The following is an 18,159-nucleotide window of genomic DNA, read 5'->3' as shown; positions in this document are numbered from 1 at the left end:
AGTAACTGCCATTGAGGAAGCTAAGGATCTAAACACCTTGAGTGTTGAAGATCTTGTCAGTTCCCTCAAGGTACATGAAATGAGTATGAATGAGCATGAATCCTCTAAGAAGAATAGATCTATTGCTCTACCATCTAAAGGAAAGTCTTCCAAAGCTTACAAGGCCAGTGAATCTGAAGAAGAGTCACCAGATGGAGAATCTGATGAAGATCAATCTGTGAAGATGGCTATGCTGTCTAACAAGCTTGAATATCTGGCAAGGAAGCAGAAGAAGTTTTTGAGCAAGAGAGGTGGTTATAAGAACTCCAAGAAAGAAGATCAAAAGGGATGCTTCAACTGTAAGAAGTCTGGTCATTTCATTGATGATTGCCCTGATCTTCAGAAGGAGAAGTCAAAGAGCAGACCTAAGAAACCAAGTTTCAGCTCTAGCAAATTCAGAAAGCAAATCAAGAAGAGTTTGATGGCGACCTGGGAAGATCTGGATAGTGAATCTGGTTCTGATAAAGAAGAAGCAGATGATGATGCAAAAGCAGCCATGGAGTTAGTGGCAACAGTATCATCAGAAGCAGTATCAGAAGCTGAATCAGATTTAGAAGATGAAAATGAGGTATATTCCAAAATTCCCAGACAAGAACTTGTTGATTCTCTTAAAGAACTCTTATCACTATTTGAACACAGAACCAATGAGTTGTCTGATTTAAAAGAAAAATATGTTGATTTAATGAAACAACAAGAAACAACTCTATTGGAACTGAAAGCTTCTGAAGAAGAACTCAGAGGGTTTAACTTCATATCAACCACATATGAAGACAGACTCAAGATTCTTTGTAATAAACTACAAGAAAAATGTGATAAAGGTTCTGGCAATAAACATGAAATTGCCTTGGATGATTTTATAATGGCTGGCATAGACAGAAGCAAGGTAGCTTCTATGATTTACAACATATACAAAAACAATGGCAAATGGATTGAATATTCTGAGGAGAAATCCAAAGAGTACAGTCTCAAGAGCTATTGCGATTGTATTAAGGATGGATTGAAATCCACCTTTGTGCCCGAGGGTACTGATGCTGTAACTGCTGTTCAGTTAGAACCTGAAGCTTCTGGTTCTCAGGCTAAGATTACATCAAAGCCAGAAAGCCTCAAGTCTAAGGTTATGACAAAATCTGATCCTAAGACTACAAAGATCAAAATTATGAAAAGATCAGAACCTGTTCCTCAGAGTCTGATCAAACCAGAATCTAGAATCCTAAAGTCAAAGGATCAGAAGAACAAAACAGTTACTGCTTATGAGAAAACAATACCCAAAGGTGTTAAACCTAAAGTATTGAATGATCAGAAGCTACTCAGCACTCACCCCAAGGTACAAGGGAGGAAAAGTAAAACCTCCAGAACTAACCCAAAAGGACCCATGAAGATATGGGTACCTAAGTCTGAATTGATCAAAACTGCAGGTATGCCTAAGGGCAAAAGAGAAACAAAGGTCCTGGTACCTAGACAGCGGGTGTTCAAGGCATATGACAGGAGAGAAAGCTTTGTTCCTTACCCTTACCATGAAAGATGGAGGAGAAGTGAAGTTTGGTGGCAACCAAACTGGAAAAATCATTGGTACAGGTACTATTGGTAATTCCTCCATTTCAATAAATAATGTTTGGTTAGTAGATGGTCTGAAGCATAGCCTATTGAGCATCAGTCAATTTTGTGACAATGGGTATGATGTTATGTTCAGTAAGACCAACTGCACTCTAGTCAACAAGGATGAAAAATCCATTACATTTAAGGGAAAAAGAGTTGAGAATGTCTATAAGATTAATTTCTCTGATCTGGCTGATCAGAAGGTAGTTTGCCTTCTGTCAATGAATGATAAAAAATGGGTATGGTATAGAAGGTTGGGACATGCTAATGGGAGATTAATCTCTAAAATAAGCAAGTTACAACTTGTCAAAGGTTTGTCTGACATTGATTATCATTCAGATGCATTATGTGGTGCATGTCAGAAAGGAAAAATTGTTAAAACTTCTTTCAAATCCAAAGACATTGTATCAACCTCCAGACCCTTAGAATTACTCCATATTGATCTGTTTGGACCAGTTAACACTGCATCCTTATATGGAAGTAAATATGGATTAGTCATTGTTGATGATTACAGCAGATGGACTTGGGTAAAATTCATTAGAAGTAAAGATTATGCATGTGAAGTGTTTAGCAGCTTCTGCACTCAAATACAATCTGAAAAGGAAATGAAAATTTTGAAAGTCAGAAGTGATCATGGTGGAGAATTTGAAAACGAGCCATTTGAATCTTTTTGTGAAAAACATGGGATTCTCCATGAATTCTCTTCTCCTAGAACTCCACAACAAAATGGGGTTGTAGAGAGAAAGAACAGAACTTTACAAGAAATGGCCAGAACCATGATTCATGAAAAAAATTTAGCTAAACATTTCTGGGCAGAAGCAGTTAATACTTCATGTTATATTCAAAATAGGATCTATATCAGACCTATGTTGGAAAAAACTGCATATGAACTCTTCAAAGGAAGAAGACCCAATATCTCTTACTTTCATCAGTTTGGATGTACTTGTTACGTTCTAAACATTAAAGACTATCTAAAGAAATTTGATGCCAAGGCTCAAAGAGGAATCTTTTTAGGTTACTCTGAAAGGTCAAAGGCATACAGAGTGTATAATTCATAAACACATTGTGTTGAAGAATCTATGCATGTTAAATTTGATGATAGAGAGTCTGGAAGTAAAACTCCAGAGCAAGTTGAAAGTAATGCAGGTACAAATGATTCTGAAGATGCATCAGAATCTGATCAACCTTCTGATACTGAAAAGAACTCAGAAGATGAATTAAGTCCAGTTGCTGAACCTATTCCAGAAGCACAGAATGAAAATGCTTCTGAGGACATTCAAGATAACACTCAGCATGTGGTTCAACCAAAATTCAAGCACAAATCTTCACATCCTGAGGAGCTAATCATTGGAAGCAAATACAGTCCTAGAAGAACAAGATCTCATTTCAGACAAGAAGAATCTTTGATAGGATTGCTGTCAATAAGTGAACCAAATACAGTTGATGAAGCTCTCTCAGATGATGGATGGATATTAGCTATGCAAGAAGAGCTAAATCAGTTTCAAAGGAATGATGTGTGGGATCTGGTACCCAAACCTAATCAGAAGAACATTATTGGAACAAAATGGGTATTCAGAAACAAGCTGAATGAACAAGGAGAGGTAACCAGAAACAAAGCTAGACTTGTTGCACAAGGTTATAGTCAACAAGAAGGCATTGATTACACTGAGATATTTGCTGCAGTTGCAAGATTGGAAGCAATCAGGTTACTTCTATCCTATGCAGTTAATCATGGCATAATATTATATCAAATGGATATCAAGAGTGCTTTTCTTAATGGTGTCATTGAAGAAGAAGTGTATGTCAAACAACCTCCTGGGTTTGAGGATCTTAAGCATCCTGACCATGTTTACAAACTTAAGAAATCACTATATGGCTTGAAACAAGCTCCCAGAGCTTGGTATGATAGACTAAGTAATTTCTTAATTAAAAATGATTTTAAGAGAGGTCAAGTTGACACAACACTCTTCAGAAGGACTCTTAAGAAAGACATTCTGGTTGTGCAGATATATGTTGATGATATAATATTTGGTTCTACTAATGCATCTCTTTGCAAGGAATTTTCTAAGTTAATGCAGGATGAATTTGAAATGAGCATGATGGGAGAATTAAAATTCTTTCTTGGAGTTCAAATTAATCAAAGCAAAGAAGGAGTATATGTTCATCAAACCAAATATACAAAGGAGCTTCTGAAGAAGTTCAAGCTAGAAGATTGTAAAGTGATGAACACTCCAATGCATCCAACATGCACCTTGAGCAAAGAATATACTGGAACTAAAGTAGAATAGAAGCTATACAGAGGTATGATTGGTTCTCTGTTATACCTCACTACATCTAGACCAGATATTTTATTCAGTGTATGCTTGTGTGCAAGATTTCAATCAGATCCTAGAGAATCTCATTTAACTGCTGTTAAGAGAATCTTCAGGTATCTGAAGGGAACAACTAATCTTGGACTCCTGTATAGGAAATCCCTAGATTACCAGTTGGTTGGATTCTGTGATGCTGATTATGCTGGTGACAGGATTGAAAGAAAATCAACCAGTGAAAATTGTCAATTCCTGGGAAAGAATCTGATATCCTGGGCAAGCTAAAGACAAGCAACAATTGCTATGTCTACAGTAGAATCATAATACATTTCAACTGCAAGTTGTTGTACACAACTACTTTTGATGAAACATCAGTTAGAAGATTATCAGATTAATGCTAACAGTATTCCCATCTTTTCTGATAATACTGCTGCTATTTGTTTGTCAAAGAATCCAATTCTACATTCAAGAGCCAAGCGTATTGAAATCAAACAACATTTTATCAGAGATTATGTTCAAAAAGGAGTTTTAGATATACAATTCATTGATACTGAGCATCAATGGGCTGATATATTTACAAAGCCTTTAACTGTTGAAAGATTTGATTTTATCAAGAAAAATTTGAACATGCACTTTGTGTCTGATTAAGATTTGCTTGTCTCTGAATAAGAAGTTTGGTTTTGAAGTTTATTCAGAAGCTTTGGTCCATCAGAAGCTCTTAACTGAGATTCTGAGGAAAATGTGCTTCTGAAGATGACGTCAGCACTATAACTTCAGAAGCTGTGTTCTTTGCTTCTGAATAGCAAGGTTAGTGGGATCGTTGGCAGTTACGTTTTAGTAACACCTGTCCCATTAACCAAGGTTATTAGTCTGAAAAGTTTCTGACGTGGTTTATTTGTATTGGAGTATAACAAAAAGAGCAATGATGATTTATATGCTTTTAAACGTACTAACACGCACCCCCAATTTGTCATTAATGCTTTGTTTGTTTGTCCCCTTTTGAATTGCAATCGTTTTTACTAAAAACACTTAGACAAACACACACTACTCACTTCACAACTCACACTTTCATTTGTTTTCCAATCTTCTCTGTGAAGTAAGGGCATTTCCTCTAAAACCCTAGAAACCCTTTTCCTCTTCAATCAATCAAATGGCTTCATCAAGTTCTACTCCTAGATCATCATCTAACAAGCAACAACAAAAAACTCCTGCCTACGAGATTAAAGGAAGAACCATGTCCCTGGAGGAATGGGATTTGAAAATCCAAACTGAATGTCCAGTAGATTTTAATTCACTAGCTGCTCACAACTGTGACATTGGTGAATTCTACAATATTCAAGGTTTGGGGAGTTACTTCAATTTTCTGAATGGTCCAACGTATCAAACGCTGGTGCGACATTTCTGGGTCAGGGCCAGTATCTATGATCGAGAAGCTGCAAAGATTGAAAAAGATGAAAAAGTTCTTCTCAATCAAGAATTGAAAGGAAAGTCAAGAAAAGAAATGGGATTGGAACCGTTCTTAAAGACAGAAATTAGGTCAAGCATCATGGGGATTCTAGTTCGTATTTCTGAGGATGTCATTGTTTTTGTTCTCAGAAGGCCAACTACGGGTGTAAAGGCAAATGTGCCTAGATACATTTTCAGGCACATGGTACAACAGCTCAGAGAAAGTCAAACGAGAAATAGGTGCTGGGTACCCTATGAGAGGCTTCTCTCGGAAATCTTTCATCAAGGAGGTATTCTCAACCTTCTTAAGGAAGTGGATTTCTTCAATGATGATCAGCTGGGCACTGTAACAGGAAAAATCATCAATGGAGAAACTTTGAAGTCCATGCATCTGATCAGTGTAAAGGATCATAAGAAGCTGAGCACAGATATGACAGAATCTGATGCTAAATCAGCTATGATGACTGATTTTCCTCCAATCTGCAAACAAGACCCTCTGGATGTTCAGATGCACTACATCAGAGAGCATTTTGAAAGGACTCAGGTCAAAATCAGCTTGAAGGAAGTACCTGAACAAATGTATGGAGGAGCTCTTCCTGTTGCAAAGAGCAGGAAGACAAAAACCAAAGCTTTAACCAAGGAAGATTATTTGGTAGAAGAAGCTCCAAGAAAACCTTCCAAGAGATCTAAGAAAGCTGATAAGGATGATGTTGCAGCACCTAAACCCAAGAGAGGTAAAACTGTCAAGACTGAAGGTTCAACTGTTTCTGCTTCTGAGGAAGTTATTCAGAAAAGAGAAACAAAGAGCTTGAAGTTCAAGATGCTGCTAGGGAAGCTGCTCTTCAAGCTATCAGAAGCAAACGAGCAAAGAGAGAAAGAAGTGTTCAGGAGCGTATCAAGGAAGCTGCTGAACAGCTAAAAAGGGAATAAGCAGATCCCAGTCTCAAGGAGGCTCAGAAGCCTGTGTCTTTGGAGTCACCTTGCTTTAGACTCACCCCTGAACAAGAACAAATGACTAGGGAATTTGCTGCTAATGAGTTAGCCAAAAGGAGGCATATGGCTGAACTCTACAAGAATAAGAGAGATGAACAACTCAAAGCAGCAGGGTATGAACTGGATGCTGATAAAGCTGTTGTGATTGCTTCTTTAGCTGCTGAGATTGAAGAACAAACAGTTAAGGAAGGAACTGCTTTGTTAAAACAAGCACTGAAAGCTAAGAATGTTTCAGGAGCAAAACCTTCAGAACCAGCTTCAGAAGCTACTAGATCAGAAGCTCAACCTTCAGGTATTTCTTCAGGTCCAAAAGCTAAAATCAATGTTCAGACTTTTAACTTTACATCATCACCCTCATCATCATCATCCACTGACTCAGATGACATTCCTCTGAGTCAGCACATAAAACAATGCCTACCAAACTTCAAACCCTCAAAAACAACCCCTTCCAAAACCACAGATTATGAACAAATGCAAATCAATTTCTCTAAACAGAGGATAAAAATCTGTGAGAAATTGCCTGCTGACCATTTCTTCCAACCACCTATCATTGAACCTTTAAATATCCAACACCGAGAAACCACCCCTGAACCACAAAAAGCCCCTGAAGTAGTTTCAGAAGCAGCCACTTCAGAAGACCCCCAACAACATGAAACCTCAACCCTTCATAACCTAGAAAAACACTTAGGAGGTGAGATGCGACCAACACCTACAAAGGCCTCTAAAACAGTCTCTGAAAAGACTGTCTTAGAAAATCAACAATCAAATCCCCAACCTGAAACCTCAACCAGCCAAGAGCAAAGTGTTCCTGAATAAGCTGTTCCTAAACAAGTTGTTTCTGACCAAGAGTAAAATGTTCCTGAACAAGTTGCCTCTGACCTACCCCAAACTAACCCTGAACAACAACCAGAAAATCTTAACCAATCACCATATCACAATGAAGCAACACCTGAGCAACACACAACTTCTGACCAACCATCTCCATCTCATACAACATCTATTCCAGAACCCTTATCCACTCCAGAACCTATACCCATCCCAGATACCATTCTAGAGTCTGAATTCATTGATGAAGAGCTTCAAAGGAATAGTGATGAAATTCAAGGACTTGTTCTTCTCAGAAAAGTTCCTTCACTTTCAATTCACTACATAGACCAATGGATAAATCTGAAAGCTGGTTTGAAGAAAGATTTTGATGAGTTGCTGGAATTACTAAGTGAAAAATGCATAACAACTCAAGCTGAAGTGCTTAAGAAGCATTTGGAAGATCTTCACTCCACTGAGAAAGAGAAAGAGCAAGACTCTCTACTTCTGATAGCTAATGCTCCTTTCTTTCTAGAAAGTGATTATGTCTCAAGAGGTGACAAAATTCTTCAAGGGCTGAAAAGGAGGCTTAGGGCTAAGAATGAAGAAGTTCAGAAGGTTAAGCAGAAGTCTGATACTCTGGAAGAAGTTGTGAATAAGCAAGCAGAAGAACTGAAGAATCAATCTGAGCAAATCAAGTATTTGATGGAACAAATGTCTAAACTAGCCAAACCTTAGAAGCACACCAATTCTTTTTGCTTCTTTAGATTTTGTTTTTCAAATTAATATTAACTTGCTCTGATTATGTATCTTAAACTTGCTAATTTTGTATCATTATATGTTTCTGAAACAATTCCGTCAATCTTTAATGCTTTGATACTTATATTACATTGTATATCTTTACAGTTTTTCTCATTGATTGCACAAACTCTTTCTTTTGTTTTATTTACTTTTTGTTGATGACAAAAGGGGGAGTAGTTGTATAGTATTTTTAGGCTCTGAGCCCCATTAATTTAATCAAGTTAAATCAATAGAACCATTTTCTAAACTTTTGGTAATTCTTAATACTTCTGAAATTTTATTAATTACCTTGTGTGCATTATATTGAAATTTAATTAACGAGTATAGAACTTAGGGGGAGCTTACAAACCTCACCTTAAAGATCTATTAGACTCAGGGGGAGCTTACAAACCTCATACCTAGTAGTCAACTTGTTAATTAGATCAACAACAATTGAACATTTTAAATACTATTGTTTGTCATCATCAAAAAGGAGGAGATTGTTGAAACAAAATGTGTTTCACAATAAACCTTAATGAGTTTTGATGATAATAAAGTATTAAAAATTGTCAATTGGTTATTGCTAATAATTGTTCAAGTGTACAGGACCATAGGCAAAGTCAATCATTTCAATAGGTCTTGGAAGAACAATGGAGAGCAAAGGAATCCAAAGCATCTGAAGAAAACTGTGTCTGAAGCTAATAAGTGCTTCTGAAGTAACAAGTGCCTCTGAAGTAATGACATCATCAGAAGCAGAAGTCCATCAGAAGCAAGATTTCTATAGAAGCTATATCATCACCAGAAGCTACAAGTGATCAGTAAATTTAAACTGAAGATTCAAAGGAGCTGTTTTTCGTTTCAACCTCGTCTAAGAGAACGAAGAATTGAAAGGGAGATATCAACGGTCATTTGAAGAGCACTAGGTACTTGTCCTTCGTTATCAGAGTTGACAAAGTACAAGTGTACAACCACTACCTCCACTACTTTGTTTTTGTCTACGCTACAAGACAAGACAACAGCTCTGCCTGTAGAAATGTTCCTTCAAGATGGGAATGAATTTGAAGTTGATTCTTCAAAGGACTACACCCAAATTAGGCAAAAGATTACTGGTGGATGATCAAAGGAACTCAACGACTCTTTAGACGTGCTAAAAATCTCAACGTCTCTTTCACACCTCTATATAAAGGAGTGAAGACTTGAAGATTGGCAAGAGACATCAACACAAGTTAAAAGTGCCAAAACTCTGCCAAATTTGATTCTACAAAGCACTTTGAATTTCTGCACTGATTTGATACATCTTAGAAATTCTTAAGTCTAGAGTCTTTATTGCATTGTATTGTGAACACCACTGATTGTATATCAAGTGTTCAAAGTCAAACATTTTCTGTGTCTTTTCGTTTGATTAGAAGCCTCTCGCCTGCGTGCTTGAGCATTAGAAGACTCTTGCTTTAGTGCTTGAGCATTGGAAGACTCTCGCCTGCGTGCTTGAGCATTTTGAGAAGTCTCATACTTAGAGAGTATTGAGCATTTGTAATCTGTGTGATTATTAGTGAAAATCTCCTTGGAAGTGCAAGGGGGACTGGACTACTTCCGGTTTGTGGAAGGAACCAGGATAATTGCTTGTGTCTCTCTTTCTTTTCTCTGCTCTGTTTTATTCCGCTGCATATCTGATTCTGAACATCACATCTGAAGCATTCCTAACCTGCTTCTGAAGTGTTATCAGAAGAAGATTTTTTAGAGAAAAAGAAAACACAATTCAACCCCCCCTTCTTGTGTTTTTTCTCACCTTCAAAACTTTCGGGGCAGACTCATCTTAAGTAAGGGCGACAAACCCTATTGATCACGGGAGGTTCAACAAAGCTTCAACAACTTTGGACGAATGTTGGGCCATGGAAGATGACGCCACTGGGAAAAGGGTATTTTGAATTCTATTTTTCTTCTTATGAGGATATGCGATTAGTATGGTCCAAGGGAACTCTAAACCTCAAGCCAGGTTTACTTCGGCTTTTCGAATGGTCCAAGGACTTTAGTGCGCGCATGCAGCGACAAACACATGCACAAGTTTGGATTCGATTACTTGAGTTGCCGCAAGAATATTGGATGGACTGCACGTTGAAAGAGATTGCAAGCGCAATTGGAACCCCACTACTTATTGATGCAGCCACTCAAAACCCAATATTTGGGCGAGTTTTGGTGGATATGGACCTATCAAAGAATATCTTCAATGAGGTTATGATTGAGAGAACAAGCTTTTCTTTTTCAATTGAGATCACCTATGAATGTTTGCCGGCGTTTTGCACACATTGCGGGAACATTGGGCATCATATTTCAAGTTGTCGATGGTTGCACCCCGTGAAAGAAACTCATGTTGACAAAAAGAAAAAAAGTATTGTTTCACAGAAACAGCAGCCTCCGAAGTGGCAACCTAAGGATAACCTCGTCGGCATAGGGTCATCAAAATCCTTCGAAACTCCGAGGGGTAACAACGATGCAGATGACATCTCAGTACCGCAGGCAATGCCAATACTTTACAATTACAATTTATTCACACCGAGTCAGAAACTGCACAACGCTCGGATGATGTTTCCGCTCAGGAAGTTGCCACGGAACAGCATGATAGTGAGGCCATTCCGGTTGTCGTAGAGGACATAAGGCAGGAAACGCTTCCCAGCACTTCGGTTCATGTTTTGGAGAAAATTTCCGAATCTGCAGAGACACAAGAAGGCGACACTACTGCAGCAGCTCAGCCCCTCTTTACTGATGTCATGGAATTAGAAGCACATACTCAGACAAATACCACATCAACTGAAAATAGTTCAGTCCAGAATGTTGATGTCACTGCTCGTGCTCGTGTAGCACATGTTCAACACCAAGAGCTTCCGATTTCGAAGAATGTCCAGAGTGACTTGGATATATGGGCACGAATTCGTGAGTATGAAAAACAGATGGCGGAGGAAGGTTTCACGCAAGTACTATCCAAAAAGCAGCAAAAAGAAGTAAAAAAGCAAGTGTTATGAAAGGCTCCATACAACACCCGGGCAAAGGGTACACCTCCATCTTCTTCATCATGAATGTCCTTTATTGGAATATCCGAGGTATCGACAATTTTGAATCTAAAATTGGTTTACGAAATTTATTTCTGTCACATAAACCTATTATTATTTTTATTGCGGAGCCGATGATATATTTTGAACATGTTACTCCGTGGTATTGGAATAATATTGGAACAGATTATTTCTTCTCTCTTATTTCGTGAAGGTAACTGCTGTGCATACAGGTTAGCAAATCGGGGTCATTCTTTACAGGGCTCTGTTTGGTTAGATTTGTTACCCATGGAGTTGCATCTTGATTTCTTTCGTGATAGAGTAGGCTTTCCTAACTACAGGTTTCCTTAGGGCCTTGTAATCGGCTGCATTTTTCTTTGTTTTTTTTTTTTTTTTCCAGAGGGTCTTGGCCTAGTCCCCCCTCTTCTTGTACAGATTTTCCCTTTTTTTAATAAATCTTTAGAGTTTGGCGGCTTAGGATGGAGGTTTCCCGAGGTGCCAACCTAGTTGGGATGTCGGTGTTCCCTCTTGATGTTTGTCCTCTCTCCTTGCTTAGAAAAAAAAAATTTAGCTCATATACACCTTTATCATGTTTGCATGAGCAAATAAAATATCTAAGTGACAATAACATACTGATCAAATAAGTCCATATATACATAACATACAAATAGATAAAAGACTTTTTTTTCATCTAGCATCTATTAACGAAATAGTAACCTCATTGATTGAGAAAGGCTTCGTTGTAGATTCTCCTTCATCAAAGACCCTTTGTATTATGAAACCAGGTTCCTTTGGTTGGGCTAAAACACTTTCATTCGTCAACATCGCAAGCACATATGTCATATTTGGTCTATCATTTGGATGAAGTTGTAGACATAAAAGACCAACTTGTATGGATCTTAAAGCTTCAGATGGAATATATGAGTCCTTTAGACAATCATCAATTAATTCTTCTGAATTTCCCTCTTTCCATAACCTCCAAGCCTACAAAAATTCAAATAGTTGTCATATACCATTTCATTAAGGGAATATAAAGTAGTTTGTATTACTTACATGCCCAACAAGATTATGGTTGTTGCTTGGAAATGTAAGTCCTTTATTTTTCTGTCCACTTACAATCTCTAGCAATAATACGCCAAAGCTAAATACATCAGATTTTGTGGAGAAAAGCCCATCAATGGCATATTCTGGAGCCATATAACCACTGAAAAGTGTATAAATGAGTTAATTTGAATTATTTTTTTCTCTCAGTAACTTAAAATTATGAATGAAACTACTTACTGTGTTCCAACCACTCTTTTTGTATTCCCTTCAACTTGATCATCCCCACAAATTTTTGCCAAGCCAAAATCTGATATTTTGGCATTCATATCATTGTCTAATAAAATATTACTTGGTTTTAGATCTCGATGTATGATCCTTAATCTAGAATCTTGATGAAGATAAATCAGTCCACGGGCAACTCCACAAATGATGTTGAAGCGCTTATACCAATCTAAAAGTTTCTTTTGAGCTGAATCTATTAAAAATATCAAATTTATTTATTATTTTCTTTCCAAACTTCATATATATATATATATATATATATTAATGTTCAAGCTTAATAGAGATACTTACCAAAAAGAAATGAATCTAAGCTTTTGTTGGGCATATATTCATAGATAAGCATTCTCTCTTCTCCTTGAATGCAACAACCAAGAACCTTAACAAGATTTCGGTGTTGAAGTTTTGCACATAATATAACTTCATTTTTAAATTCTCTTGTTCCTTGTTTCGAACTTCCTGAAAGCCTTTTGACGGCAATCTCTTGCCCATCTGTAGCTAGTGTACCCTAAATATTATAGTTGGAAAAAATTGTTAGAAAATGAGACTCAAGAGATTTCTCATGTGTTGTATTCAAGTTGTTGCATGCATGTTTACCTTATATACTGGTCCAAAGCCACCTTCTCCGAGTTTGTTATAGTTCGAAAAGTCATTTGTGGCACTTATCATTGTTGAAATATTGAAGAAAGGAAGCTCAAAATCTTGTTGGTCTTCATCTTTCTCTTCGGTTAAAGTGTTGATCTCTGAATTTTCTTCCATATGTAAATGGCGTCAATGCAATATTGACATAAATTTTTGTAGGACAAAATTCAAAAAAATAAATTTTTGTTGGACAAAATTTCCATGTAATCATAATGTTTTGCGATGTGGTAAATTCTTATTATGGCTAATTCTTATATCATTGTTACATGCAAAGTCCTAGAAGAGGTATTAGATCATGCATCATTTCGGTGGGTTAAATTTGTTGAACATTTTCTTAATTAAAGGAGACTAATTACTTGTACAAAAAAAAGGAGACTAATTACAATACCATGTTGGTTTGTACCAAAAATAAAAATAAAATGATGGAAATTTCTTAGCAAATATAATACAAATCTTTTTTGATATAAAATATAAAATGGAAAAATTAAATTTTAGCATTTTTCTCATATTTAAATTGTCTACTTATATAATATTCAAGTACTTTAATTAAAATTACCTCTAAGAAAAGGGCTTTAACTAAAATTAATATAAGGTCTCACATCAACGGTCAACTCTGCATCTCTTTTAGTTATCTTGTGTTTGGGTAATTTGGAGTGTAAGAAACAACCGAATTTTTAAATATAAGAAGCACTATTTATTTATGCCTGCTTGACAAAATTAAGCTTCAGATGTTTTGGTGGTTGAAAGTGAAGTACGCTACTTTCTCTTTTGATTATCATTCTTGTTGGCTTAATACAAACTTATACTTGACAGCTATTACTTAATATGCATCTTTCTTTCTCCTTTTGGTCGGTTTATGGACTTTGTATCTTGTTGACTTAGCCTTATTTTCTGGTGCACCTTGTGCTGAAAAATCTAGGCTTTATGGTATTCTAATATCATTTTAGCTTATTAAAAAAGAAGATATAAGGTCTCACATCAAGTATGAGAAGTTTCTTAAAAATAAAACTATGTGAAGTTCTCTAAAAAAAAGTATGTGAAGCTGACAATTTTTTTCCTTCTGTAGATGTAAGTCTTTTAGTCTTATTACCCATTTTAGTCTATTATATGATCCTCTCATTATTGGAATTAATATCTTAAATGTAGAAGGATTTTTGTTTTACTAGCTACGGATTTACTAGGGATTAATTTCCTAGCAAATTTGTCTCTCAATCCATGCTACAGCTGATTCAATAGTTATTCCGTAGCATATCTATAACAAAATGGTTGTTCTATATATTAGCTACGGAGTAGCTACAAAACTGGTCGTAGCAAATCACATATTTTGTTGTAATGCAATTAGTTTTATGTGTAATTATTTTCCTTGATTTCTTATCTCCTATCCTACAATATATATATATATAGGAGCACCTTTTTGTTATTGAGAGCATTCGGTAAATATACAAACATTTTCCTCCATGTTTGAATTTCTACATTTTGGGTCAAGAAATTTACCTCTTTGCTTTCTTTTTCTCATATAGACGTAGAAGACTATGATCACCAGTAGCAAAATGACGACCAACGGAATAGTGACCGCAATGGCCAAAGTATGATTTTTCTTCCCGCCAGAAACATCTCCACTTGAATCTTTTAAAAAATGAAATGAATACTTGTCAAACATCAGAAAATAGTGACCACCACTACTCAATAATTAAATGAAAGATTGAAATTAGAAATTAGTTTTTTAATTGCTATAAACAAAACAATTTTTTTTTACAGTCGATCAAAAAATTTCTCATTAATTTAACATTCATAAAAACTATTTGTCCCCACATTTATATGTATGACATGCTTATACTCTATATATGGTATGGGGTTGACCTTTTGGCTTGCTCAAAACATTGTCATGTGACCTTCGTAATTATTTTTTTACAGTGAAATATCTTTGTAATTCCTTGGTAATAAATATTTTGTTTGTCAAGTAGTCTAATAGGCAGGTGAATAAGTGAGAAATTCGAGGTTCGAACTTCTAGTATATTGCAAAATTGTATTTTCCTTCTATATTTGTGAGTGTCATGGCCGTCGGAAATTTCAAGTTGGCCATCGGAAAAAGAAGTCTAATACTATGGTGCCTCTTCAAGTGTCATTTATATAATCCATACAAAAAGAATAAATGTTTGAGAAGAACATAGCATTTACCTACTGTGGAAGCATCCATTCGAATATATAGATATTGTTGGAATGTTAAGATCTGTTTCAAGTCAATAAGATCACCAAACCATATAGAACAACCACTGCCATCTCCAGCCACATCCAAGTTTGAATAAGCCATGCAAGAACAATTTTCCAAGCATTTATTTTTACAATTCTCAAGTGTCATATTAGCATCAACCCAAGTATGTGTTGTATCTGGCAATTTCAATCCAGAAAATGTTCCAAAACCATCATTCACACCACAATTCCATGTTTCTTCGCCTTTGCGCACACATCCTTGTGTCCAATTTGATGCGTCCCAATTTTGTGGTGATTTAGGCTCAAACCCATCTAAACATTGACAAATTGGAGACGGGTTATAAATGCAATTTCCATATGGGCCACAATGATTATAGACATCACAATCATCTTTTGGTACTGACTCAATACCACTCCAAGTATTGTCCTCTGGACTCCATATAATGCGTTCGTGAAGACTAAGCGTTTGGTTCAAATAAGTTATTGAAACATTACTCTTGTTTACAAGACTATATGAGTAATAAACCTCATTTGAATTGTTCACAGATCTTGCAACAACAACAGTTGATGTAACAATCTCCATAGGCGCTCCACTAAATCCAACTCCATTCCAAGGACCACTCCTATGAATTTCAACTGATCCTCTTTTCAAAACAATTTCTGGATTACTACGAAGGACAATACCCCAAGTTAAATCTCCCGAAGATGGATCGTCCCAATTTTTCCAAGAAGTTAATGGACGATTAAGACCAATTTTTAGGTCCCATCCAAGCTTCATGTCTGGCAACAAAGTATCACAAGGAAAATCAAAACCTTGCCATAAGAAATTATTACTTTGTTGATCAGTATTGTTGTTGGCTTTGATTACAAAGTTTCCATTGTCTAATAGTTGAGCAACATGAGAACTTGTAGTTGACAAAGATCGGGTTGTGATGTTTGTTGACCAAACAAGTGTTTGGTTGTTGTTGGAAAGTAGTACTAGGTTTCCTTCGTTGCTTATGATCAACATGGTTGAGTTGGAATTGTTGTCTTTGATTGGATTATCACGGTTTGCAACCCAAACTATTCTTCTTTTTGGGATGTTTTTGTACCATATTCCCACATAGCGATTTGTTGAACTACCTGGTGTGAAAAAGCCTAACTCAAAGGTTCCGTCATTAGAAACCAAGGTGTTGCCATCATCAAGAGATTGAAATTGGGTGATTGTATCAATTGCGGTAGATAATTTAAAAAAGAACAAGAGATTAAGAATAACAAACAATATCATAGAAAGAATATTGGTCATTTTGCATTGATTGAATTTGATGCAGACACACGTTGGATGTTTGTGTGTTTAGATATGCTAAATTGACATCCCTTAAAAAAGAAAAAAAACATGTTAAATTGACTTGGGACTAAACTATGTGTTTGTATGTTATTAGTCTTTGACCCGTGCAATGCACCGGGCAAAAGAGTTTTATTATGGTGATGACAAAGTTTACTCTCAACATATCAAAAAATACAACATATATTATGCAATTCATAGATAAATAAAAGGGTTAACGTGTTATTATGGAGGATAGAGAAGCTGGTAATTGGAGATTAACGTGTTATTATGGCTTTGTTAAAAATTATTTTTTTAACAAAACATTTTTTTTGGCGGTTAAAAATTCATGAATAACAAAACATGAATTTTTATATTTTTGGCGGTTAAAAATTCATATTTAATTTATGTTTTGTTAATAAATTATTTTTTTTGAGTGATTTTTACAATATTTTTGTGAGTGATTTTTTAATTTATGTTTTGTTAAAAAATAAAATAATTGACTTAAAAATAGAGACCAAAAGTAATGATTGAAAAATTTATAGGGACTAAAAGTTGAAGGAAAATTTTAGAGGAATTAAAACGAAAATTTGATATATTTATAGGGACATCAATTATTCAATAGATTTGAAAAATGAATATTTGCTTATATTTGGGCCGTTTGAGTCTTCGATGCATTTGTTCCTTTCTTGCCCTTCTTTTTTCCCGGTGTGGTATCAGGTGTCTTGCTGGCTGGGTTGGGAGTTTGTGATGCCTTTGGGGCTAGCCCAGCAGTTTCAGGCCTTTATGGGTTTAGGTGGGGGGAGGAGAGTTAGGTTATGTTTGCTTCTTGTTTGGCATGTTGTTATCTCGATCATTTGGGCGACCCAGAATGACCTTATCTTTGCTGGTGGTGTTCTCCATGAGGAGCCAGTGGTGGATAGGGTTAAACTCTCAGCTTGGAAGTGGTTCCTGGCTAAGTGCCCTGCTAGTTCTTGTTCTCTCTATGAGGGGAGGTGCAGCTCGTCCTGTGTTTGAATCGGTAGGGTTTTGTGATGGTGGGTGTTCCTGGGGCTGCTTGCAGGGTTGGGTGGGGTTGTATCTCCTTCCTTTCCGGTTTGGCTTCCGGGGTTTTCTTGTTGTTGTTTGTTTCTTGCAGGTGTGCTTAGCTCTCAGCTTTTGGTGCTCTATTTTTCTGTTTCTTTTGGTGTTGCCTCCTTTTGGGGTTTTTCGGTGTGCTTTTGGCTTCGTCTGTGGGGCCGGAGGTGTATATTTTGGTGATGTTTTGTGGGGTGCTGCTTGGTGCCTCCTTTTCTGTATATTGGTGTAAACGTTTTCTTTTCTTTTATATATATATATATATATATATATATATATATATTTGCCATTCAAAAAAAAAAAGACTAAGCTTGATTCAAGTTAAAAAAAAAAAAAAATTCAAAATCTATGTGATTTGAATAATTTCTATAAATATTATACAAAAAATCTAAACAACTGGTATTTTGTACGATTTCAAAGTATTTAGATGGGTTTACTTTTTCTTTTATCTGGATTGATTTGGTTTTTTTTTTTTTTTTTGAGGATATTGATTTAGATGTTGTCACCCTTACTAAAACAGAGAAATGGCAATGTTTGACATATGATTTATTCATATTTAGAGTACCGGAATTAGAAAACTTAATTGTATTTA

General features: G+C 36.0%; 1 protein-coding gene across 2 annotated transcripts; it reads right to left on the bottom strand.

Moving 5' to 3' along the window:
- Positions 1-11,603: 11,603 nt before the first annotated feature.
- On the bottom strand, positions 11,604-16,623 carry LOC11416281 (G-type lectin S-receptor-like serine/threonine-protein kinase At4g27290). 2 transcript variants are annotated; one of them, XM_013603349.3, is made up of 7 exons: positions 15,155-16,623; positions 14,471-14,602; positions 12,932-13,077; positions 12,629-12,842; positions 12,293-12,530; positions 12,065-12,215; positions 11,604-11,995 (listed from the first exon to the last, which is right to left on the bottom strand). In XM_013603349.3, exons 1-7 carry the CDS (start codon positions 16,470-16,472, stop codon positions 11,699-11,701), a joined length of 2,496 nt encoding a protein of 831 aa, XP_013458803.1. In that variant the 5' UTR covers positions 16,473-16,623; the 3' UTR covers positions 11,604-11,698. The 2 variants fall into 2 exon arrangements, with proteins under 2 accessions (XP_013458803.1, XP_013458802.1); XM_013603348.3 differs by having other exon boundaries at positions 12,932-13,086; positions 15,155-16,622.
- Positions 16,624-18,159: the final 1,536 nt, after the last annotated feature.

This window comes from Medicago truncatula, chromosome 3 (assembly GCF_003473485.1).
Source record: "Medicago truncatula cultivar Jemalong A17 chromosome 3, MtrunA17r5.0-ANR, whole genome shotgun sequence".
Classification (NCBI taxonomy): Eukaryota; Viridiplantae; Streptophyta; class Magnoliopsida; order Fabales; family Fabaceae; genus Medicago; species Medicago truncatula.
Note: the sequence above shows the minus strand (reverse complement) of the source record. Positions and strands in the feature narration are given on the sequence as shown.